Source organism: Cyprinus carpio, chromosome B5, assembly GCF_018340385.1.
Source record: "Cyprinus carpio isolate SPL01 chromosome B5, ASM1834038v1, whole genome shotgun sequence".
NCBI classification, from domain to species: domain Eukaryota; kingdom Metazoa; phylum Chordata; class Actinopteri; order Cypriniformes; family Cyprinidae; genus Cyprinus; species Cyprinus carpio.
In genome coordinates this window covers 37,665,787-37,691,763 of record NC_056601.1, presented here as the reverse complement: position 1 = coordinate 37,691,763, position 25,977 = coordinate 37,665,787, and the positions used below count along the sequence as shown (strand labels likewise).

The window sequence follows — 25,977 nt, the reverse complement described above, 5'->3', positions numbered from 1 at the left end:
CTGTTTTGTGATTTAATACAAATGATCTGTGTTAATAAAATCAATGCATAGAATTTTTTTTTAATTATTTAAATTTAAATAATCTTTTAAAATAAAATCTAATTAAGTTTTAAACACTGCTTCTTCTTCTTCTTTTTTTTGGCAAACAAAAAGCAGTTTAAAAGAAAACGTGTATGAATATTTGTTGCTGTCTGAATTGCTCTGATTCAGACTCAGATCATGTGGTGTTTTGCGATGGATCCAGATACACACAAATGAAGTATTTTTACTTGTACTATTGTTAGTTGGCTTGTTGTTTTTGTTTGTTTTGTGAAACCATTGCACGGTGTGTGTGTGTGTGTGTGTTCAGGAGTGTGTGCTGTGTGCTGCTCGAGTCACACACACGTATGCATGCTCCAGCGGACGTGTTTCAGACTCTGAATGTTTCTGGTCTCGTGAAGCCACGGCCCCCAGAACAGCGTGAAAGCAGAGCGAGGAACAGGATCGCTTACACTCCGCTCTGCTCCGGTGTGTAGTGAATAAAAGCCCTCAGGAGCGGCGCATGAAACACACCCTTGTTAGTGTGCAGCCCTCTCTGCTTTCACTCACACACTTCCTGTAGCAGCAAACACACACAACAACACACTACATCATTTATATATATATATAAATGATATATAAAAATATATAAAATCTGGTCCCACTTTATATTAGGTGGCCTTAACAATGATGTACTTACATTAAATGAATCATTTGGTACAATGCACTCATTGTGTACATACATGTTTTTACATTGTAATTATATTTTTAAAAAATATGTAATTACATTTGTAATTAATTTATGTAATTACATTTATAGTTACACTGTTGACCCTTCCCTTACACTTTAACCCTTCCTTAAACCTACCCAAACCTGTCCCTAACCGACCCGTATCCCACCTCAGTAGCAAAAAGGGTGTTTTGCAATTCAATATGAACACAATGAGTACATTGTACTTATTTTTTTGATGTAAGTACATAGCAGTTAAGGCCATCTAATATAAAGTGTGACCTAAAAACTTAAACTACTCCATCACTCCAGAAGTTTCAATATTTTCCATAAACTTGAGAACTCTGGTTCTGAAGTAAAAATTGTAAAAATCAACAGATGTAGAGGTGACAAAATATGGTGTCATCTTACATCTTGATTTTGAGCTGTTTTGGTTTATTTCTAAGCACTTTAAAGGCTGTATTTGCGAGGCTTGTTTGGTCTCGTTTGAAGGCCTGGTTCACGGCAGACGGCTCAGGTTTGTGTGAAGCGCTGTGTTACTGCTGTGCTTCGACTGGATGCCTGTGTAAAGCCTGAGCTCTTTGTTGAGTGTTTCCTAGTAAAGCCACCCGTGTCTGTAGAAGTGTATCTCACTCTGGCATCGCAGGGCGTCACATTCCCGCTTTTGTGCACTACATACTTCACTCGTTCACCCTCAACATCAGCAGCTTCTGCTGAATGAACGCTGGAATTCTCTCTTTCAGTATAATTGGGGCATTGCGCCGGTGTTTGAGGAGCGAATGTTATCAGTGTATCTGCCCACATGTGTGAGGAAAACATCTGGTGTGTTCAGACATCAGCAGGATTTCACAATCACCGTCTTTAGTCTATCGTAGCTTGTACTGCAGATTTCACATGTAGAGTCAGTTGCCTGTGGAGCAGTGATTTTACTGTTGCTTTACTGCACTGTTCTGATGCACATTTTGCAAATCCACCTTTATAAACAATTTACTAGCAGTCAGAAGTTTGGAATAATTACAATATTTTTTGTAATGCTTCTGAAAGAAGTCTCTTCTGCTCATCAAGGCTGCATTTATATGATTAAAAATAATGTATAATAAAAAAGCTAAATATTAAAATGTAAAACGGCTGTTTTCTGTGTGAGTATCTGTTAAAGTGTAATTTATTTCTGTGATGCACAGCTGTATTTTCAGCATCATTACTCCAGTCTTCAGTGTCACATGATCTTCAGAAATCATTCTAATATGATGATTTGCTGCTCAAGAAACATTTCTGATTATTATCAGTGTTGAACACAGTTGTGCTGCACAATATTTTTGTGGAAACTGTGATACATTCAAATGATGGGGATAAAGAATAAATTATTTTTATTGCATTAACTGTGACATGAAAGATTTAAAGGTAAAGGTTCTTTTGAACTTTCTACTCAAAGAATCCTGAAAAGAAGGTATCACCTTTGTCAAAAAGATGAAGCACAGCTGTTGTGAGCAACACAGCTGTCAGTTTGTGTTCAGTCTTGTTTTTTGTAGTCTGTGTGTCTCCGTCCCTTCAGCGTTTCGACTGACAGCACGTCGTTTTTCATCGAAGCGCCGTCGAGAGCCGATCACGCAGGAATGGCTCTCTGCTTTCAAGCTCTCAGTATTAAAGCATGTTAACTGCCATTAAACATTCCTCCACGGACACGACTTCCAACAAAAATACCACAGTACTGTAAAAACATGTGCTGCAGTTGTTTTATTCCTGTCTTTAGCTCGTCGCCCACTTATCAGAGACTTAGAGCGACCGAGGAGACTCGAGGCGAGATGAAGCGCCTTTTAAGTTGCCTTCAACAATAACAACATTTAGAATTCCCTGTGACTTATGAAGTTTCCTTGACTGAAGGAATCATGACTTCAGATTTGGACGGAGGAGCAGAGAGTATTAATGAGAGTGCTGAAATAACACTGAGGGATTTTATTTGGCTTTGCTTCTTTGTTGGATTTTATGCAGCGCTTACCTCCAGCACCACGTCTAATAATCCAAACTGAAGAAAAACACGTTTATGCCAAGACTCGAGCTTCCAACAACAACTAACTATTCATTGCACCTTATTAAAATCAGCAGGGTGTGGCTTTGTATCGAATACATTTCCGACTTTTGAATTTGTGCATTTTCAGGCGCATTTTAATGGAAATAATGTTGGACATACAAACTCTTTCCAATCCTGGTAATTCGAGCAACATTTCCATAGTGTTCACATGAGTTTGTGAGACGAGTTTATAGATTGAGTTTATAGATGCAGGAAACCCCAGAACAAGAATATTCTGTTTAGTCTGGGAATAGTTGACCTATGAGCTGTATGGACTCTCATTCTGACGGCATCCATTGCTGAGACACTGATGGCATGACACATGACACAACTCATCCTAATCTTGTATGGCCTGAGGGTGGACACATTTTCATTTTGAGGTGAACTACTCCTTTAACTCCATGAAGAACTCATTGTGTCAAGTGCTCAGCTTTAGTTTGATTTGCCGTGATGTGGCAGTCAGTGATTATATCCCTATATCAGCACTAGACTGTGTTTCTCTGCTCCGGTAGGATTACACTGGACAGCAGGGTTGTGGTTTTGAACCAGTGGTTAGTTACCTCCATTAGCTCTGGTTTTGTCCTCGCTCTGGTCCCGGGTCAGTCAGAGGTCAGCGCAGGAGCCGCTCTGTCCGGCTGTTAAATATCAAAGCTCAGACTCGTCGAGTCTGTACATTTTCAACATAATTACCACGTTTACTGGGTTTAGGGGTTTCTCGAATGGTGGCATCAGGCTAATGATAGTCGTAGAGCAGCGTTATATTGATGCACAAACCGCACATGTAACTAAACCCTCGTTCTTCATGTATCAGCATTAATCGGAGTTTAATTCCAGATGATCTGCGTCTGTGGACGAAGGCAAATGACAGCTGTGGTTTTATAAGTCCATAATCTGCCCATAAGCGGAGGCTAAATATAAGACAAATGAGACGTGATACGTGTATTAGCTGGAAACGTCCGCTCCGGCTAGCGACGCTGAGGTTTATGTGGGTGAATGAAACGGAGCGCTGCTTTATTTCTTTCATTGCAAACAGCAGCATCTGATGAATTATGGTGAAAGAAATACTAGCTGAGACTAGCAGCGGGTTTCCAATCACATGTTCTTTCACTGCAAAAAATTATTGTCTTCTTCAGTAATTTTGTCACAAATAGGAAAGCATGGAAAGTTTATTTATATAGCACATTTCAAACATAGTGGTAATTCATAGTGCTTTACAGAAAGGGACATAAAAGGAAAATCATAATAAAAATAAATAAATAAATAAAGGAGGATTAAAAAACCCTAATATTATTTAGGGAAATACACAACTTAATATCTTAAGTCATTTTACTTCTTAAGTAACCGTGTATTTATTAAGTCTTGTTTTCTGAAAAAAAAAAAATCTATCAGAATTCATGCATAAAAGAAGAAAAATATCTGCCAATTGGGTCAGAAAAATTTAAAGGGAAAACGAGACTCCATCAGCAGGTATTTGTTCTTGTTTTATGCATAAACTCAATTTATTTTTCAAAAAACAAGACTAAATATTTGACGGCATTTTGCATCTCAAGTAAATGTATCTTGATTTAAGAATGTTTAGATATTGTACTGGAAAACTAGACAAAAAATTTAAAATGTTGTTTTATGATTGGATCAGATTTAAAGAGATTAATAGTGATAAATCAGAGTGTCTTTAATGATTATAAACACAAAGATGCTTTGATGAGACAATATAGGATCGGTTTTTATCGACTTCAGAGTAGTTAATGCTCACTAATGGACTAGTTAATGATGTCTTTAGCGTGGCAGGATCTCCTGCGCAGAGTAACGTCTGCGCAAACATCTGCGCCACCGGTGCGTTTATTTATCCAGCACGCGCCTCTCAGCTCCAGCTCAACATCTCTAATATAAATATTACGGCGTATGGAAAAGAAACTCCATTTGCTCTAATAATCAGAGCGCCTCTGAAGGACACAGGCTGCTTTCTGGGTTCTGGATGTCTGCGGAGCGTTTCCTCCTGACGGCATGAATGCACTCAGTATGCGACGGGCCCTTAAGAAAACAAGCGCGCTAAAAGCTTGAGCTCAGGAAGTTTTGAATAAAAGCTTTTAGGTGGTTAGCGGCTCTTATCTCAGCCTTCCATCGGCTCTTCGCTCTCTTCTCATTGACTTTGGCGCATTCTCAACCACTCGCTCATCGATCAATACGGCCATTCAGTGCTGCATTTCCAGTGTAACTCTGCTGAACTAATACACAGCACAAAGTACACAGCGCATAGTACACAGCACAGTACACAGCACATAGTACACAGCACAGTACACAGTGCATAGTACACAACACAAAGTACACAGCACATAGTACACAGCGCACAGTACACAGCACATAGTACACAGCGCTTAGTACACAATACATAGTACACAGCGCATAGTACACAGCACAAAGTACACAGCACAGTACACAGCACATAGTACACAGCACAGTACACCATGCATAGTACACAACACATAGTACACAGCACAGTACACAGCACATAGTACACAGCACAGTACACCATGCATAGTACACAACACATAGTACACAGCGCATAGTACACAGCGCATAGTACACGACATATAGTGCTAAGCGGATAGTAGTAAGCGGATAGTAGTAAGCGCATAGTACACAACACAGTACACAGCACAGTACACAGCACAAAGTACACAACACAACGTACACAGCACATAGTACACAGCACAGTACACCATGCATAGTACACAACACATAGTACACAGCACAGTACACCATGCATAGTACACAACACATAGTACACAGCGCATAGTACACAGCGCATAGTACACAGCGCATAGTACAAAGCGCATAGTACACAGCGCATAGTACACAGCGCATAGTACACAACACATAGTACACAGCGCATAGTACACAGTACATAGTACACAGCACAGTACACAGCACATAGTACACAACGCATAGTACACGGTGCATAGTACACAACACATAGTACACAACGCATAGTACACAGCACATAGTACACAGCGCATAGTACACAGCACAGTACACAGCACATAGTACACAACGCATAGTACACAGCGCATAGTACAAAGCGCATAGTACACAGCGCATAGTACACAACACAAAGTACACAGCACAGTACACAGCACATAGTACACAGCATAGTACACAACACATAGTACACAACGCATAGTACACAGCACATAGTACACAGCGCATAGTACACAACACATAGTACACAGCGCATAGTACACAGCGCATAGTACACAGCGCATAGTACACAGCGCATAGTACACAGCGCATAGTACACAATGCATAGTACACAACACATAGTACACAGCGCATAGTACACAATGCATACAACACAACACAACGTACACAGCGCATAGTACACAACACATAGTACACAGTACATAGTACACAGCACATAGTACACAGTACATAGTACACAGCACAGTACACAGCACATAGTACACAATGCATAGTACACAAAACATAGTACACAGCTTATAGTACACAACACATTGTACACAACACATAGTACACAGCACGTAGTACACAGCACATAGTACACAACAAATAGTACACAGCACATAGTACACAGCGCATAGTACACAATGCATAGTACACAACACATAGTACACAGCACAAAGCACTTCTTTCTGGTTAAATAAAGGTTTATTAAATTAATCTAAACAGTGTTGGAGAAACGCATTACAAGTAACATGAGTTACGTAATCAGATTACTTTTTTCAAGTAACTAGTAAGGTAACATGTTACTTTTAAATTTACAATTAAATATCAGAATTACTTTTTCAAATAAGTAACAGCAGTTCCTCTTTTCTCCATGTATCGACTGACAGCTCTTCTGTCCTGGGTTGAGAGAAATCAGGAGTGAGTACAGAGACAGGGGATTATTCATCTCACTTTTGCTGTGAAAGGGATTTACTTATACTTACTTATAGGGATATATTTATTTACTTATAAAATATAACCTTTGGGGTTTTTGTTAGTAAAAATAAATAAGCAAGCCCAGCTCAGGTGACAAAAAGTAATGCAAAAGTAACATGATGAGTTGATTTATATTAAAAGTAAATTAGTGATTTAATTAGTTAATTTTTAATGGGGTAACCACATATTGCATTAATTTGAAAAGTAACTTTCCCCAACACTGTAAATAAATAATTATATAATTGGTATATCTTGCTTATTGTGCCAAAAGCATGATCTCTATAAGTCCTGGTTATATTGACATGAATCTGTGTATAAGCGCTGGTCGAGAGCTGTAGTTCAATCATGCAAGTTTGTGCCGCTGTTTATGAACACTCGTTGATACTATGATTTTGGATTTAAAACTGAGTTCATTGTACTAACTTGATTCAGTGTTACAGATGCATGATGGGTGATTAAAATCAGTGGTTATTAAAGAATAAACCATCACGATCCTCCAGATTAGCTACTGATGGTTAATAATAATAATAACACTGACAGTTATGTAAATAATACTGACAGCATTCTGACATTAGCAGCATCGGATCCGACTGAAAACCTGAACCTCAGCAAGGGCAAACACACACACACACACACATAAACACACACACACACACACACACACACACACTAGTGATCCTGATCCATCAGAGAGTCTCTGACAGGAAGTTCATGATTCCCAGAGGCAAACAGGACTGTCATGTGACCCGCTCTACCTGTAACGAGACGAACATGAAATATCAGTGCAGTAATCTAACATTACAGACCGCTTCCGCACCGCAGGCTGTGTTTGTGTGTGTGTGTGTGTGTGTGTGTGTGTGTGTGTGTGTGTGTGTGTGTGTGTGTGTGTGTGTGTGTGTGTGTGTGTGCGTCAGACTGACTAACTTGAGTTCAGAGACTGAAGGTGGAGTGTTTGTGTTTCAGGTCACTTTCTGGGAAACAACTCTGTGATTGACGTCCTGCGGCGTGAAGGTTATGAGGTGGAGCACACGCCTGCTGGACAGACGCTACACAGGTAACACACACTATAACACACACTTTGCGCTTTGAAGGTTTTGAGGTGGAGGAGACGGGTGTTGGACAGGGGCTGAATAGATATTTCCCGCCACCATCCTCGGGCCGGGTCGGGTGATAAAGCACATCATGTGTCATGCGCAGCAGTCTCGCACGCGTGGCGTATCACACCTGCTGTGCGTGCTGTACTATTCAGTAGCTTAAGTGCAACATGGAGCTTGAAGAAGCAAAGAAAAAAATTAAAACAGGAGAATTAACTTTGAGCAAGTTTGGAGGAAAATCGGAGGTATGGAAACATTTTAAACTAGTCGTGGGGAGTGACAACATATGTGTTGGCTTTGTCTCGTGCATAAAATGCGGCACGCTGCTTGCCTATGACAGCAAAAAAAAAAAAAAAAAAACTGTCTTAGCCCATCATTTTCTGTGTTCATCATTGTTCACGGTTTATTTTTTTATTTTTATTTTTATTTTTTACTTTTCTTTATTCGGAATTTCAGATCCATTTACGATCCATTCAGTTATTTCTGAATAAACAAACAACGCAGTTTACATGCTTCTTCCTTGTCGTATTATTCATTAAGATAATTAATAAATACACGCACAATTATGAACTTGATAAATGTTACAGATATGTTACTATGCACAAACAAATGCCTTTCAACTTACATGTGCAAAATTCAGAATTAAATGAATGTGCTGCAATTTGTACAAAAAGAGTCTGTAGTAGCATACGTGTTTTAGCCATTAAATAAGAACATTTAGTTTCAAGTTTAAGTTTTGTTTTGAAGAAAGATTTTCTTTAAAGTGAATTTCGTTTAGTATTAATTGTATCTTCATTTTAATAAATTTTTCATCAACCAATTGCCTGGATTTAATACATAAAAAGCAATATAGCAGACAATATAATAATGACATGGAGGCGCCGGCGCGCCACGGTCACACATACACATTTAAAACTCACCGAATTTACAAATGCACATCTTGCTTGTTGCTCACACACATATTATGTTGAAATAACAATATGTTGAAGTAACATTATTAATAATAATTAATCTTTAAGAATATTTAATTGAATGCTGAATGTTGTGCTTGTTCAATTTAATAAAAATTAAAACTTTAATTATGATAATTAAAATAATTTAATATTTACTATTGAGTGGCCAATTTTTGCTCATTTATTAATAGTATTTATATAATATATATATATATATATATATATATATATATATATATATATATATATATATATATATATATATATATAACTGCGCAGCTCCCCCCCTGTAGCCTAAATGATCTAGCACAGCAGCACCTGCGTTAAAAAAAAACATGGCGCCGCCCCTGGTTATAACAGCCCACATATTAAAAATGGTCGGGTTTAAGTTGGGCTCGGGCCCATAATTACAGTGAACATGTCGGGCCGGGCCGGGCTCGGACACAACGTGCTCGGGCTCGGGTAGGGTCGGGCTTGATTTGTTGGGCCCGATCTAAGCTCTCACACACTATAACACACACTCACACCCAAACACTATAACACACACACACTCAGACAAACTCACTCACACTGGTTTCCATGTTTTATAGTTCCATTCCATAGGCATAATTGTTTTTCTACTGTACAAACTGTATTTTCTCTCCTCTAACCCTAAATCCAACCCTCACACTAAACTACAGACATTTTAGACTCTCAAAACACTTAATTCTGTGTGATTTATTAGCTTGTTTCATCATGGGGACCAAAAAATGTCCTTCAGCTGCCTGAAGAACTAACAATCACTCTGATAATTAACAAATATCAGTAACACTTTACAGTATGATTCCATTTAACATTAGTTAACATGAACTAATTCTGCATGTGGTTTTGGTGTGATTATATTTAATGTTGGTTTATCTGTTTTCTGTGTTTAAGTTTTATTTTTGTTAAGCGCTCCTTCAGTTTCAGACTGATGTTGTGTTCTGTTGAACTGCATTAATGTGCATCAGCAGATGTGTGTATTTCATCACTTACGCTGGGATAACTGGCTGGGATTCCCTAAAGAGGTTACAGTCTGTTTATTTATTATTATTTTCTACTGATACTAACAGGAAATTATTTTCAGAGTAAGGCCAGTCTGTGGTTTGTGTAATTTCATTGTTTAGAACCGAAGCAGATGAGGAGCTGCTGACAAGAGTCTCGTCTGCAGAATTATTAGTCTGTTCTGTTTTTGTGTCTGTCCACATTTTTGTCCCTCAAAAACAAAAACAATCTCCAGTTCATTATCAGACGTCAGTAGGGGACAAACATGCATTCACTGCCAGTGATGGACTATAATCTGCTAATCACATAATTGCAAGATTTCAAGCAGCAGAAGCAGTTTTTGCAGCAAAGAGATGTTTTTAGAAGAGATGTGAAGAGCGGCTGCTTCGACAGCACAACATTCACCACCGCAGAAGATTGACAGTGCTGTGTACACAGACACACTGCATGCATTTTCTCCGCATTATGTGATTCAAGAGAACCATTTTGTTTTTTAACTATTCAGCTTACAAACACTATTACTCAAGTAACATTCTCAAGAAAACATCTCTAGGTGATGCATGTATCCATGGTTCCCCAAAGGAATGAGACCCTGTGTCAAAACACTTTGGGAATGCTGCTGAATGATGGGCGAATGAATGTTGATGTTTGATGGGAGGGTTGCCGGAAGTATGGAGATGCAGCGTCTCGTTTCCTCGGGGAACCATGGTTGCATTCGTAACCTAGAGATGTTCCCCTTCAGGAACTCGAGCTGCATCAAAAGGCTTTGGGAACGAGTATGCCCATGCTGCTAGACTTTCAAATCCCTGCCTAGTGTGGAAGACCACAACTAAGGCAAGAGAACAGAGGAGCCGGGAGTGGCATGAATATCTAGTATGCAGATGCCCTGGAGTCGCAGTGGAGCCAGAGCAGCATCCACACACTTGGTGAAAATGTGAGGTGAGAGTGCAAGGCCGAATGGAAGGACCCGATATTGTTAAGCTCGCCCCTGAATGCAAGCCTCAGGAACTTCCTGTGTTGGGGAAGGATTGAGACATGGAAGTATGTGTCTTTTAGGTCGATCGTGACAAACCAGTACTCAGACCTGATCTGAAACACGACTTGTTTGAGTGTGAACATCCTGAACTTCAGTCGCATGACTGAGCGGTTCAACTGACGCAGAGCTAAAATGGCACACAACCTCCTATTCTTCTATGGAACAATGAAGTACCAATGAAGTACTCTGGACCATCTCGCTGGCCTCCTTCCTCAAGAGAGTGTTTACTTCTTGTTCCATTACTAGAGCCTGCTCGAAGCCCACCAGAGTGGGGATCACCCTGTTGAAACGAGGCGGAGGAGAACCGAACTGAATGCGGTAGCCTTTTTCTACAGTGTGCAGGACCCACTGAGACACATTTGGCAGAAGCTTCCACACTGCCAAATAGTCTACTAAGGGACCTCTTGTGTTATTAGAGCTGCTAGCTGGATGCCCTGAAGTGGAGGACCGGCAGGGGTGCACGATCTAGCTGCTCTAGAGACCTCCGTGGAGGTAGCGAGCCTCCCAGTACTGCTACGTTCTGAGGAGAGACAGGCACCATATGATGAAGTGTACACCACTCTTCCCCCGAGGGGCCTGCCCTCAAATGCCCTGTAACACATATATCAGGGCTTCTTAGCCGAGGCCTTCCTAGTCAGAAGGAAGACCCTGTCCTTCTCCTTAATCTCAGACAGGGTCAACCACAGCTGTCTCTCTGTGGCCACCAGTGCCGCCATAGACCTGCTGATGGTGCGGGCGGTCTCTTTGGTGGCACAGAGAGACAGATCAGTGGTTCGTCTGAGCTCTGTGATATCATCAGACTTAATCTCCTCGCCCTCATCGAGCTCCTTCAGCAGGTTGGCTTGGTATACTTGTAACACCACCATGGTGTGCAAGAAAGCACCAGCCTGACCGGCTGCCGTGTACCCTTTGCCCACCATTGTAGATGTAGTTTGCAGCTGCCTGGAGGGCAATGCCGGGTCCTTCATGGATGATGCTGTGCCGGAAGACAGATAGCTTGCGAGTGTCTGTTCAACCATTCAAAGAATGGTTCTTTTGTATTGCAAACATGATACTTGACTCTGAACTGCTGATAATCATTATTCTTTTGTCTATAATATTCTGACCATTGGTGCCCGTCTCACACCTAGATTGCCTGAACTTCATTATTTCATCGTTGTTGTGTTTAGGGCATACGCGCGAGAGTCTCGAGTCATGTTTACATTAATCTACACTCCGCCTCCTGCAGCGCAGGGGTGTCGAAATGTTCGAAAACAGTACACCTTCGCTCAGCCTTTTCTAACTTCTTTTTGCTCCCAAAAGAAAAACGAAAACGAACTTCATTTGAAGTATACTGGGGCCTTTAGAGGCCTTTTTTTTAAAGAAAACAAACATTTAGAGAAAATAGAGAGTGCAAGTGTTATAGGGTCAAGTCAACAAATAGATAAAATAGAATTAGAATAGACTGCTAGAGTTAGAGGGTCAAATAACATATCCTAAACATATCCTATATGTTCAGAAATAATATAAAATAAGACAAATGCTAAATATTTTCTAGCCAAAACATTCAGTTTTAGAGGTCGAGGTGATTCAGACTCTTCCTGACTGTCAGTATAACAGCAGCAGATGATTATTAACAGTGAAGGAAAACAGCAGCAGCTTTCAGTCTGTCAGCATCATCAAACACAGCAGATGATGATTATTGAAGGTGTTTTGAATTTCTGTGTAATTTTGTTCTTTAAGGATATGTTTGACTGTTGCGTCTCACTCATGAAACTGAGTCTAAAGCACTGCACTGAAGTTAAAGAAGCTCAGCTGGTGTTTCACATGTTCTTCAGCAGAGATGCATTCTGTGTGAATATCAGGACCAACTACTGACAGATTTGATGAATGTCAGAATAAGCAAATAAATACACACACACTCACTAACACACATACACACACTCTCACTCACCCACACACAAACTCACACGCACGCATACACACACACACACACACACACACACACACACACACACACACACACGCATGCTCACACACAAACACACTCACACACGGTCACACACACACATGGTCACACACACACACACACACACACACACAAACACAAACACACACACTCACACGCATGCATGCCCACACACACACACACACACACACACACACACACACACACACACACAACACACACACACTCACACGCATGCCCACACACACACAACACACACACACTCACACGCATGCACACCACACACACACACCCTAATGTGTCTTAGGCCAGAAAAATGAGCAAACTACTTTAATGCACCACACACACACACACACACACACACACACACACACACACACACACACACGCACACTCACACACACACACACACACACATATTCTCACACACATTCTCACTCACACACACACACACACACACACACCCACATGCAGGGCTCATAATGAGGGTCCCGGCGCGGTCAGAATGGGGCCATTGTGTGAAGGGCTCATGGGTTTCATCATAACTTATGCAGAAATATGAAGGCGCTCTGAGTCTCTCAGTCTGATCTGAGTGCAGTGAAGGAGACGCGGGTTTGAGGCAGTCAGAAGTTCTGGTTTGACTCAGGTCAGCACAGCAAACACATCAGGACTCATTCACAGAGCAGGGCAGTCTTCTGTTGGGCTGAACAGAATCATCTGGATTCAGTGCATGACGTGTGTGTGCTGTTAGAAATCACACACATTTGTACTGAAGGACTTGTGAAAGAACATATGTGTCACACCGGAGTTATTACAAAAAAAATAAAAAATCATTACTTAAAATAAATGTGAACTGAAATGAAATACTTATAGTTACTAGAATGTCTAAATAAAAGACAGTCTAATTAGAAACGTTACCTAATTTTTGTCATTTTTAACATTTTACTTTTGTATTCTCGGTTTTACAAGTTTTCTATTTATTTATTTTTTTTTGTTTGTGTTTGTCAGTTTTAATAATTTTTTATATGCCTACATAGTTATTATAGGTTTTTTTTGTTTGTTTGTTTGTTTGTTTGTTTGTTTTTTTAGTTTACTAAGTTTAGTTTACATTTACTTAATTTTAGTGTGTCTAACTTGAACCAAATGAAAACAAGAAATATTGTCTGAAATAAAATGTTTTATTATAGTTTAATTAATTGTTAGTTTTAGTGTGTTAGTACTTCTAACTTAAAATTAATTAGGAGTAATAAAATATACTAAATATTAAAATTTTATTTTTAATTTATGCAAATTTTTTTTTAGTCATTTTTTTTAATGTTTATTATTTTTAAAGTATAATATTTTGAAATTACATTTTTTTCTATATTTTCTTTTTGAATTAGTTGAATTTTTAGTTTGGTGTGTATTTTTTAAATATAACTACAGTATATAGCTATTATAGTTCTTTTTAAATCATTTTTAGTTTGTTTAAATAAAATGAGAGTTAACTGAAATAATATATATGTATATATATATATTAAAAACTGAAACATATTATTTCAGCTAGTTGCCAAGACAACATTTCTAATTTTCATTTAGTTTAACGTAACGTAAAATAAAATTATAAAGGCATTTAAAAAAAAGACAAAAACAATCAACAAAATTACTAAAACTTTTAAATGCACATATAAAAATATTTTTAAAAATAGTAAAAAATATCTGAAAATATAAAAATGAGACTGTACAGAAGAATCACAGGATGTTCGTGCACTGTGCTCTTATCAGTCCGATTAACCCATCCATCATCAGCGAAACACCATCCATCTCACACGGCCAGCAGAAACAATCCCTCCTTCTGTCACAGCATCGTCCAGGACATTCAGTGTTTCCATCTCAGACTGCACTCGCTTCCAGAAATGAATGGACTGGCAGATTGAAGGAGACACTGGAAACCCGAGGTCCGGAAAGTTCCATTATTTGCTTATTTGCATCGGAGCGTTTGTCATAAATTCCTGCGATGCTTTAGCAGTCAGAGAGGTTTGATCAGGAGCAGATGGAGGAACGACAGCGACTCGATGTGTGCGTCTGCGTCTGCATTCACTGCACACCAGTCCAGCGACTGTCGAGTGTTATTCTGAGGAGTTTCTGCTCTTCATAGAAAGTTGGATGTATTTCCAGTTTTATCCACATACATACAGTACACCCACATAAAGCGATATTCACTATATAGCAAATCAACTGTTTGACTGTTTATATCGTCACAAAATGTAACTACATTATCCTACATTTCTAATCTGATAAATCTGACTATAATGCATGAAGATATTGAGATATTATATTATGTTGTGGAGGCACTATACAAACACATCTGACTGAATCAACTTCTTCTGAACTGAATTCTTGCATTCTTATTCAAAGATCACAACTTCTGTTTTTTGTGCTTTGAGAAGTTTTTTGTGATTTAGGGACAATACTGGTGTATGTACTAAAGCGTGTTTTTAATATATCGTGTTTTTAATATATGATAGTTTTGGTTGTCATCTTCTGCTTTAGCGTCTCGGAGCGGGAGCCTCTGGAGCCGTTCCTCCACGAGAGCCGAGATCTTCAGGAGGACGAGGAGCCGCATCTCCTGGAGCTCCTGGAGAAGGTGGAGCACAGGCTGAAGAAGAAGCGCCGCAACAAGCAGAAGAAGCAGCGCCATCGACAGTTCAACGACCTCTGGGTGCGGATGGAGGAGAGGTGAGACCAGCACAAACCTGTAAAGAGCACAGACTCATTCACACATCAACCAGCGCAATATACCGAGAAAGAAAGAAATAAAGAAAGCCACAGTACGCTGAAAAGTACGCCAAAAAATGAAGGGTTGCTATAAGTTTTGATAGAGCTGGTATTGTGTGACTCCTAGTTGAGGGTTCAAGGTCGTCTTTTATTTCCTAAAGCAAATAAGAAAAAAACATGGCTTGGCAATTGATATGTTCGGAAAAGGTGTTCTTCTGAAATTCAAAATAAATTAATAATACGTGTGGAAAATATCCTCTCTCATCTCAGCGGTGCCAGCCATTTCAAGCACAAAATAGTTTAAGACATGCTTTATTTTGGCGTTTAATGATGGTGCAAATACCAGTAATTTGCTGTTAGTAAAATGTGTTGTGTAATACGTTTTTAAATACTCTCCTCCCAGAAATTGTGCGTCTGAAAGGGAAACTCCTAGAAATGCATATTCAAAAAGGTCAGGTGCAAAAATAACTGTGTCCATGCCTTTTCAGAGCTAATTCGTCACCGCGCATCTTTAGTAAAACCTGAAAGTACTATTTTAACTATTTTTATTTTAACGGTTTGCACTGGTGCAAGCTGTTAGTAAAACTGACCCATAGACTGTTAGGTTAGGGTTAGTAGAATAAGTTGAGTTGAATGTTCATGAAAATCAAGATATTAAGCAGACAGTCGCTAATCCTCTAATGATTGCTAGTTGACAAGTTACTTATAGTTATTAAAATCTCTGAAATAGAACCTAGTTCTTGTCATTTTAAATTAAATTAAATTTCTGTTTTCATTTGAATTTTAGTTTGTTTTGTTTTGTGTGTTTGCCATTATTGTTTTTTGTTGTTGTTGTTGTTTTAATACGCATAAATAGTTTTTCAAATTTTGGTTAAAGTTTTTGTTGTCATTTTTATTAGTTTATTTTTTAAACATGCTTATAGTTTTTATTTTTTAGTATAGTTAGCCTTAAATTTAATAGTTTAATATTTTATTTTTATATTTACTGTTTACTGTTTACTATTTTTTTTTTTTTTTGTGTTTTTTTGTTTTTTTTTTTTGTTTTTTGTTTTTTTTTTTTTTGTGTTTTTTTTTTTTTTTTTAAATTAATATTTTTTTTAACGGTTTTATGGTTAATGATAATGACCTGTCACGGGTCAGTAACCGGTGAAGACACGTCTGTATGGGAGCGGTTCTCGTGTACTGTGGGAATGAGAACTGGATAACGGCTGGGATTCCGGACGCTGGGTCTGGCCTGCGGCTGCGTCTCGAGTGTCGGCCGGAGCGGCTGCGAGACTCCTGCGAGACGCCCGGAGCACTTCAGCCGCTTCTGTCCCGACACGAGTCCTCACCTGCTGCAGAGGAACGCTGAACATACTCGAGACGCGTCACAACCTGCTGAATATCATTCAGTGCAGTTCATTAATGAACACGAGGGACATTGTTTCCAAACACAGATCCTGACTGAGAATCTCAGACTGACTGTCCTCTGTGCTGGAAATGAAGCATCTGCGTCCAAAATTCCTCATCTGTATGAGCTATATTTAATGTACACCAACGTTTCATGGCTCAGTGTCACATTATGAACAGACTGATGCTTGTTCCCGTGTCTAATCCCACACGACATGTTCTCTGCCGAGCCTGAACCGTGTTCTGGAAACCTGCTTGAATTTACTTTTTACAGTCGCCCACGTAATTCTGAGTAAAAAAAATATTTCTTTAATAAACTGTTTATGAAAACCAAGCAGGTCCCAGACGGTCAAAACAAACACAGGGTCCTGAATATAGACTTCATTTGTTTGAACCCGTGGAGGGGAACGGGCCGCAGTATGAGATCCAGAACAGACAGAACCACGCGTCTCTGGATTTCATCGCGTCCACAGACGCTCACACACACACGCGTGTGTTGACACAGATGGAGGACGGGAATGAAATCCTCAGACTCTTTATTTGTGTTTCCCGTCCATCTCAGCAGCTCTGACAGACTCCAAACCTCCATTTATTTTCCCTGCCTCCTTCATATTTCATAAACGAGCAGATTTCGGAGGCTCACGTGACTGAAGACGGCTGTAGAGTCGCAGTCCTGTGTTTGATCTGAGTGACTGTGAGCCATCATCAGATTCATACCACTCCTGCACATTTCACTGCTCAGCTCGAAATCTGCCAAAAATGGATTTGGATAGTCATTAGATTATGATGATTAGAGCTGAGATGAAAAATATTGTTTTAGCGTTTTTAATCGATTCTCATTTTGATGAACCGGTACCAATTCTTAAATCCCAAGAATCCATCTGTACAGTTATGAGTTGATGTGTGAACAAAACGCAATGAAACATTCACAAGCTTTGTTACTTTTGATACAACACAAAGTCTCAGCTTTCAAATTCTGTCACTTTTGTCACTAAATTCACTCACTAAATGTGGTTTTGCTGATAGATCACTAATAACCTCTTCCTCTTTACTACCAGTTACAGCACCAAATAAACCTGAAATCACGACACTGAATCTGAGGATAATGTAATCGATCGATCTGTGTTTAAATCGTGGATAGTGTTGATTAGTGTTTATTCGGATAAATGAATTAATTTAACGTCACATTTAACTCAGAGATAAAGTATGGTCATATTCTCGATAGTCAGCTAGATATAACTCTAGAAACAGCATTTTTGATTTTGAACAAACTGGAGTGGAGTATCATTCAAAATTTTCACTGTATGTCAGATGTTGTACATTGGATTTGAATAACCATTAGATGATGATGATGATGATGATGATGAAGGCGTGTGTTTCTCAAGATCTCTCTCTCTTGTTTCTTGCAGTGTGACGGCCGAGGCTCCGCCTCCTGTCGTCCGCATCATCAACGGTTACATCCCAGTCCAGACACACCCACAGGAGCATGGCAGAGCCAATCAGCACAGGACGTTCTCAGGCTCCTCCTCCTGGAGCCCCGCCCTCACTGCGACGGCTCTGTGTGTTCAGATCCTGCGGCTGCTGCTGCTTTCCTGACGTCTGAAGAGCTGCGGGTTCGAGTTTAACCCTGAACCTCCCGCTGCTGCTTCAGGCTGGACTAATCAAGCGCTTCACTTCCGCTCTTGAAGAATCAGATGTATAATAGATGTAATTTAGAGATTTGAATAAAGCATTTGTTTGTTCACTTATTATATAAATATATAAAGAAGAGTCATTATATTTTTGTGTACTAACCAGCTTAACTGGCTCCAATCATGAAACAGCAGCAGTGAATTTCTGTTTTAAAACCATAGAAAACAAATCACTTCCTTCATTACAGTGACGGTTTTTACATGAAAGCAGATTTACAGGCGGTTTGTGCAGAAGCCAGTTTCACGCCGTTGAGTTTCTTCTTCTATCTGTCAACTTCATGCATTTGATGATTGTTTAAAATGTTGTGTTTATGACATAGGAATGAGTCATTTAATTTATTGAATAGATAGTGTTAGCTGATTTAAATGTGATTATGTGATTGTTTATGACAGAATGATGCAATGTAAATCATATCTGGTGTTTGTGACGGTACGGTAATTATGTTTGTCTATGATGTTACAAGAAATAAAGTATTTATCTAGTTCAAGGTTCTCCAAAGGAAAGATGAACACAGATGTTCTGTTCCTGCGTCTGTCACGGCGTTCTCAGCTTCTGAACATGACTTCTTGTTCTGTGGTTGACGCTGGAACAGAAGCAGCGAGGTTTATGAGGGATCTGATCTCCTGGCTCTCCTCACAGCAAATGAACACTGATACCTGCATCTCATCATCCTCGTCCTCGTCCTCGTCCTGACAGCTGTGTGTTCAGAGGAGGTCTCCAGATCCAGCACTGAGTTATTTGAACTCATCAGGTTCTTCTTGAACCAGCGACTGGCGCCGCCACTCTTTGGAAGAGATCTTTTATTATGCTCTTTAAAATAAATCATAAGACCAATTTATGATTTTGAATGGGTTGGTTTATTTCTGGTTGCCAATGAATGTGTGAAAGGATTTTTCTTTGTAAATCATTCATCACTACCAAAAATGTTGTGGTTAATATCATAGTTGGGTTGTGAGAGCTGATCTGAGATCAGATATTTCTAATGAATGTCAAATACAAACTGAATACAGTTATGAGAACATCTGAATGATCCTTTTCTGGGAATGTGTGTGTTTGGCTAGAGTAAACCTTTATTTCAGTCCAAATCTCTGCTGTCAGGGATCATTTATAATTAGCGCACAGTTTAGACTGGTGTATGAATCTGGACAGTGTTGGGGAAAGTTTTTAAATGTAACCCATTACAATATTGCATTTCACCCTTAAAAAGTAACTAATTGCATTACTTAGCTACTTTTCATGGAAAGTTATGTGTTAAGTTACTTTTGAGTTACTTTTTAAATCTGGGCAGGGCTTGCTTGTTTGTTTTTAATATAGAAAAGGTAAACCGCCTCACTGTTGATTGGCTTTTTATAGAAATAAAACTCATTTAGTTAATCTGGAAAACGCATGCTACAGTTCTGAACTGAAAGTATCTGCTCTGTCTGTCACTTTAAACGCAGACCTTGAGCCAAAAACTCATTTTATGTATGTGTCACTGGTGTTTGGTGATGAGTTTCTGTCTCACAGCAGACCAGTCAAGTTCTTCCACACTGACTCAATCAATCATTTCTTTCTGAACCTTGTCTTAAACACAGAGACACTGGCAGGTTAGAACAGAAAAGAGTCCTGTCCAAACTGTTGCTGTTAAATTAGAAGCACACAGTTCCCTAAAATATCACTATATGCTCCAACATTAAGATTTGAACTCATGGAGATTACTAAAGTAGTCAAACCTGCTCATTAGAAGGGGTGCCAATACTTTTGGCAATATAGTGTATCACTGATCTTAATAAGATGTGCTCCTTTACACAAAGTGCACCTGATCAAAAGTGAACAGTGAGCGCTCATTCAAAAGCGATTTCAACACCCCGGTGCATATTGATAGTGCAAAAACTATAAAGAATACCAGAATGTTTGCTGGAGCGGGCAGCTCGAAGTACAGAGATGTTAGAGGAAGACACAGGCTAATGACTGACGGAAATGCTGATGAATGCTCTTCAAACACTCGTGAGACTCACTGATCTGGACAGATGCGTCACATCAAAGCCAGTCTGCTCTCAGTTGTTCTCACTGCATTAATGCAGGGCCGCGGTTCACGAAGCACCTGCTGCTCATCTTCACAGTCCATCTTACACCTGAGAAGTACATTATATAAAATATGAACAGAGAGACTTGGGGAAAAATATTCACATGATCAAACCTGAATTGACATATTTAACCATTATTTCAAATGAATGCAATTTTAATTTCTTTATGTTTTGCATTTGTGAAGTTCATTTGATGCTGGTTCTTTGCTTTGGATTTTTGTGATTCACATCAAACAGATCTTTGGGAAACAGAACAAAGTTTGGGTTCATTCATCTGACGGACAGAAACATCTGTATGTTCAAACGCACATGTGTGTGAGGAGAAACCACACAGAAACAGGTGCACCAGATCAAAACAGAAATATTAATAATCAGCGCAGCGTCTGTTCATCTCCATCATTACTCTAAAGAAGATTTTTAGTTAATTTTTTTGTTTGTACAATGGAAGTCAAAATGGTTTGGTTACCAACATTCATTCATGTTTTTGTGTTTCATAGAAGAAAGAAAGTCATAAGGGTTTGGAACGACATGAGAGGAATGTTTGTTGTTTGGTCCCATATGACAAAAATACAAATCTATTCCTGCCAAAATATATGTATGTTATAAACAGTGAAGCTCAATGAAATCTACTTTTGGAATTGGAAATACATTTCCAGGTGTGCCACATTTTAGATAAAATCAGATTTATAACTAGAGGTATTTTATATATATATATATATATATATATATATATATATATATATATATATATATATATATATAGTAATATTATTATTATTATTATCCACATTTTAGATAAAACCAGATGTATAACTAGATGTATATATAAAGTATATTCCTTGCTGATTTTTAGTTTTTCTTCAAATGTGACATATCTGAACAAGTTTTCTTGGATACCAAAACATGTATTTTAAAATGTTTTTTTTTTTTTTTTTAAACAAAAAATTGCCAAAACATATATAAGCATAAAATTTATTTTATATTAAGATGTATATGTAACTTTTTTTTTAAAAACATACTTTAGCATTTTTGGACTTTTTTTTTTTTTTTTTTTTGGATATAGAAATATATTTTTACACAAATATCTGAAAGTGTGTGTGTGTGTGTGTGTGTGTGTGTGTGTGTGTGTGTGGCAACTGACTAACTGCATTTAGCAGAAATACAGAGCCAAAATGCAAATGTTCTGGAATAAAGCCACATGAATTCAAGATGAGTCATCAATGTTTTTGTTCTCTTTTCCTATTAGAGAAAACGTAAATGTGTAAATTTGACAAAGGAGTTTCATCAGTGTTAGCACACCGATGATGAAGACGGACTAAACCCTTCAGCTTCAGATATCTGCGTGCTGCTGAAGAGATGATGGGATGATTTCTGCAGTAATGGAGACTGAGCTTCTGCCTTCAGGAGATGCTCAGCATGAGACTGAGGGACTCTTCACAGATGAACAAGAACACAGTCCAGCAGACGGAAACTCTTTGAGGAATGTGATGGTCATCAAAGCTTCCGTGTTGGTCAGGAAAGGCCTCGATGAACACATTTCAGAACAGCAGCTCATGCTTGTAAAACCTAGAAAAACAGCTCTGAAGTACTGCTCCGAGACAAATGAAGCGCTGAGCGTGAAGAGCAGTCGGAACCAAAGCTCTGAGTCCACCACATGAACCGTGGACTTCCAGTAATGGTCCTGAATCAGTCGACCGGACGGACAGTCATGTGACCACATCACACAACCGAATGACCCTCAATGAAAAACAGCTTCAGTGAATCACCACTAGACCAGACAGATCAAAACAATCCTGTGAATGCCAAAAAAACCCAGTAATGTGACAGAAGACACAGACATGCCAACAGAAGAGTCAAATCTGTAATGATCACAGATGACGACCGCTCCTCATTCACAAACCCTTTCAGCTTTACAGACCGTAACTCTTCATAAAAGACTCAGCAGCTGCTCTCATTTACTACAGCTACAGTTACACATGAATGAATTCAAAATGACAATAAGCTTTAATATATATATAATAAACCAACCCACATCATTAACTCACCAGTGGGCTGCAGATCATAAACTTCTGATGACAGGGACGTGATGCACTTGTTATTTTAGTATCAGTAAGATACTGGTTTTGATTAAAAAAATTTTTTATTTGTATCTTTTCTGTTTTCATTTTTATTTTAGAGCTTTAGTCAATTTGTTTTTTATATATATATATATATATATATTTCTGTTTATATATATATATATATATATATATATATATATATATATATATATATATACACATTTTTAAATATCTATATAGCTTTTATTTGCATTACTGCAGAGAACATAAGCAATGTAACAGACTACAAGTTACCCTGTTTAAAATGTAATAAAATAACTATTTCAATTTATTAATGTAACTGATTACATTTGATTACTTTTTGCTTACTTTTCTAAAGCGTTAACAAGTTCATAAGTTTAAGTACATAAACCCAAATAGGAAATGAAACAGTTCTCAAATAAGCATGTGTCCTAAACTCCTAAACCTTAGTGTCTCATATTTTAGAGCAGTTGATGCAATCTGGGAAAGAAATCAATCAAATCTGTACAGTATGTGTGTGAAAACATTCAGATGTGACTCCTTTGCAATCGTTAACATTTTCATAAGTAGCTAATTACACTTTTTTTCTTCTCAGTAACTGTAACAGATTACAGTGACATTTATTTTGTAATTAAATTACATAATTCCGTTTCATGTAACTAGTTCCTCCCAACACTGAACACAAGAAAGACTTCCCAGAATCTAGTGCTGGACACACGCAGTATTCAGTGTTGGAGTAACGCTTTACAATCAGAAGTAACATCACTTTTAAATAAATATCAGAGTTAAGCGCAGTTCCTCAGTTCTGTGTGTATCGACTGACGGCTCTCCTGTCCTCGTGTGGAGAGAAATCAGGACAGAGACGCTTCCTTCAGACCCAGGAGCGTTCATCTCACTTTTGCTGTCAAAGGGATTACAGTCGCCAAAAATATAACTTTTGGGGTTATTTGTTGTTAAAACTAAACATACAAGACCAGCTCAGGTGACAAAAAGTATGCATTACTTTCCACAAGTACTGCAATTAGTCTCAATATTGTAATGCATTACTTTGAACCTTCCCCAACACTGTACTCAGCGCAGGTTTAACACACATCATTAGAGTCTCTTCTCATCTGCTGGAACACTGTGATGTTGGAGAAGACTCCTGCCTTTCATCTCTTTGTCGGTCGGTGAGTACAGTATATACTTTTTCATCTTTATGCTTGTTTCCTGGGAATAAAGTCTGATATGGATGTCACAAGACTCTTAAAGTCAGGAGGATTTGTACAGAGCTTTTTATAATGAAAGCAGTTTTATAGAAAATGTCATCATCACCTTCATCATCATAAGCCACAGATCTGTGTTTAACTCTTTCAGACTGATCTCCACTGCGCTCGTGATCTGATGATCTGAAACAGACGCTGCTGGTCAAATCCAGCTGAAAACAGAGAACACCCTTAAACATAAACCTTCTTCACTGTGAGGCCATACAAGAACCATTGTTGGTTTTACCGTTTTATAATCTGAAGAACCTTCTTTCACAAAGCACCTTCAGAAGTTAAAGGTTTCTTTATCGAACCATTTAGACATAAAAGGTTCTTCTATGGCATGGTGAAGCACCTTTGTTTGTAAGAGTGAAGCTGTGCGGTCTGGAGTGAAATCAAGCGGGTCTGGTGTTCAGGACATGGGTCCGGCATCTCTCAGCTGTGTTTTTAATTAAAGCGTCAGGAGTGAAGTCGAACCCGCGCTAGAGATCGTCAATAAGTGCTTTGTGCCGTCGCCGGCTTCAGGTCATTTACAATTAAAATCCAAGAGTTTCATAAATGCACACATTGTGAGGCCAGTTTTCCAGAGGCTCGGCCGATCAGAATAATCGTCTTTGAGTGATGGCACTAATTTGTTGGAAGTGTTTTTGAAATGACATCAGTTCTGGGCCGGATCAGAGCGAGGAGGGTTAAAGACGCCTGTGAAACACTTTGGCTAATGTTTCTGTTCTGACCAGTCTCTGTGATCCAGAGCCTCGACGAGAGAAACAGAAATGAGTAACTTCAGACGCCACAGCGTCCCTCCTGTCCTGTCAATAAAACCAGATCTTCACAGCGATGCCAAGAAGAGCCGTTTTTGGTTTCACAAAGAACCATCTCTTTCTCACCTTTTTATAATCTGAAGAACCTTCCTTCACCACGAAGAAGCTTTTGTGAAACCGGAAGGTTCTTCAGAGGTTAAAGGTTCTTTAGGGAACCATTTAGACATAAAGGTTCATCATGAAGCAGTTTCTGCTCCTCACTCACAGAACGGCATGAGTTCAGAAGGTTTGGAATATAACACACGTGATTGATGCGGACGACTGTCATGATGTCTCGGTCAGTCGTGGTCACTGTGATGGTTTCTGTCCAGAGCTGCATTAGGACTCTTTTAGTTCTCCACAGAAGTCACACAGACATGAACTAACCCTGATCTCGTAAACCGCACAGGAATATGAGAACACGTCAGACCTGATGCTTCATCAGTAATGAAACACCTGCAGAAACACAGAGATTAAGATTAACAAACGTACTTGATCAAATATCACATGAACTGAACGTCCAGCGGAGATTCGGTGGATTAATCAACTCTGACAATGAAGAGACAAACGACTTCTTACCTTAATACATGAAATAAAAGCAAAGCTGTAAGATTGACTGGAGGATCTGGAGTCATTACACGCCCTTCAGCTGTGTAAACTGACAAACGCTGATAGAAGAGCTCCGTCTGCTCACTCCTGACAGCAAAATGGATATATGTGTGTGATTTTCTGACATTTACAGATGAAGAATATAACTGTGACGTGTCAGCTGTGCACTGAAGAAAACAGCATCAGTTTCCACTGATCCATGATCGACATCAGGGCCTTCCAAAGAATCAGAGCACAATGAAACTGGATTGAATTAGTGAGACTGCGTGTTGTTTATGGAACCGCTTTAGTCCCGATTAATTTATGTATATGTATATATATTGGTTATTTGAAGTCAGGTTTTGGACTTTAATCCCTGCTTTTCTTCACGCTCTTCACGAAACAGGCCTCAGTTGTTGAAATGAAGCCTCCTGAGATGATTTCAGGAAGAACGATTGTGCAGTTGTGGATTCATTTACACTGATTTTCTCTGCAAATGTTAGATGCTACAGCAAATCAAAGAAAGAACAGCCGTGATTTTGACACATGAA

General features: G+C 38.9%; 1 protein-coding gene across 1 annotated transcript in view; it reads left to right on the top strand.

The window, feature by feature from the left end:
- trabd2a (TraB domain containing 2A) overlaps window positions 1-19,950 on the top strand; it is a 47,354-nt gene extending 27,404 nt beyond the window's left edge. Inside the window, 3 exon segments of the mRNA XM_042723369.1 lie at window positions 7,719-7,809; window positions 15,342-15,527; window positions 18,365-19,950. Of these exon segments, the coding sequence (XP_042579303.1) occupies window positions 7,719-7,809; window positions 15,342-15,527; window positions 18,365-18,551 (464 nt within the window). The 3' untranslated portion in view covers window positions 18,552-19,950.
- Window positions 19,951-25,977: the final 6,027 nt, after the last annotated feature.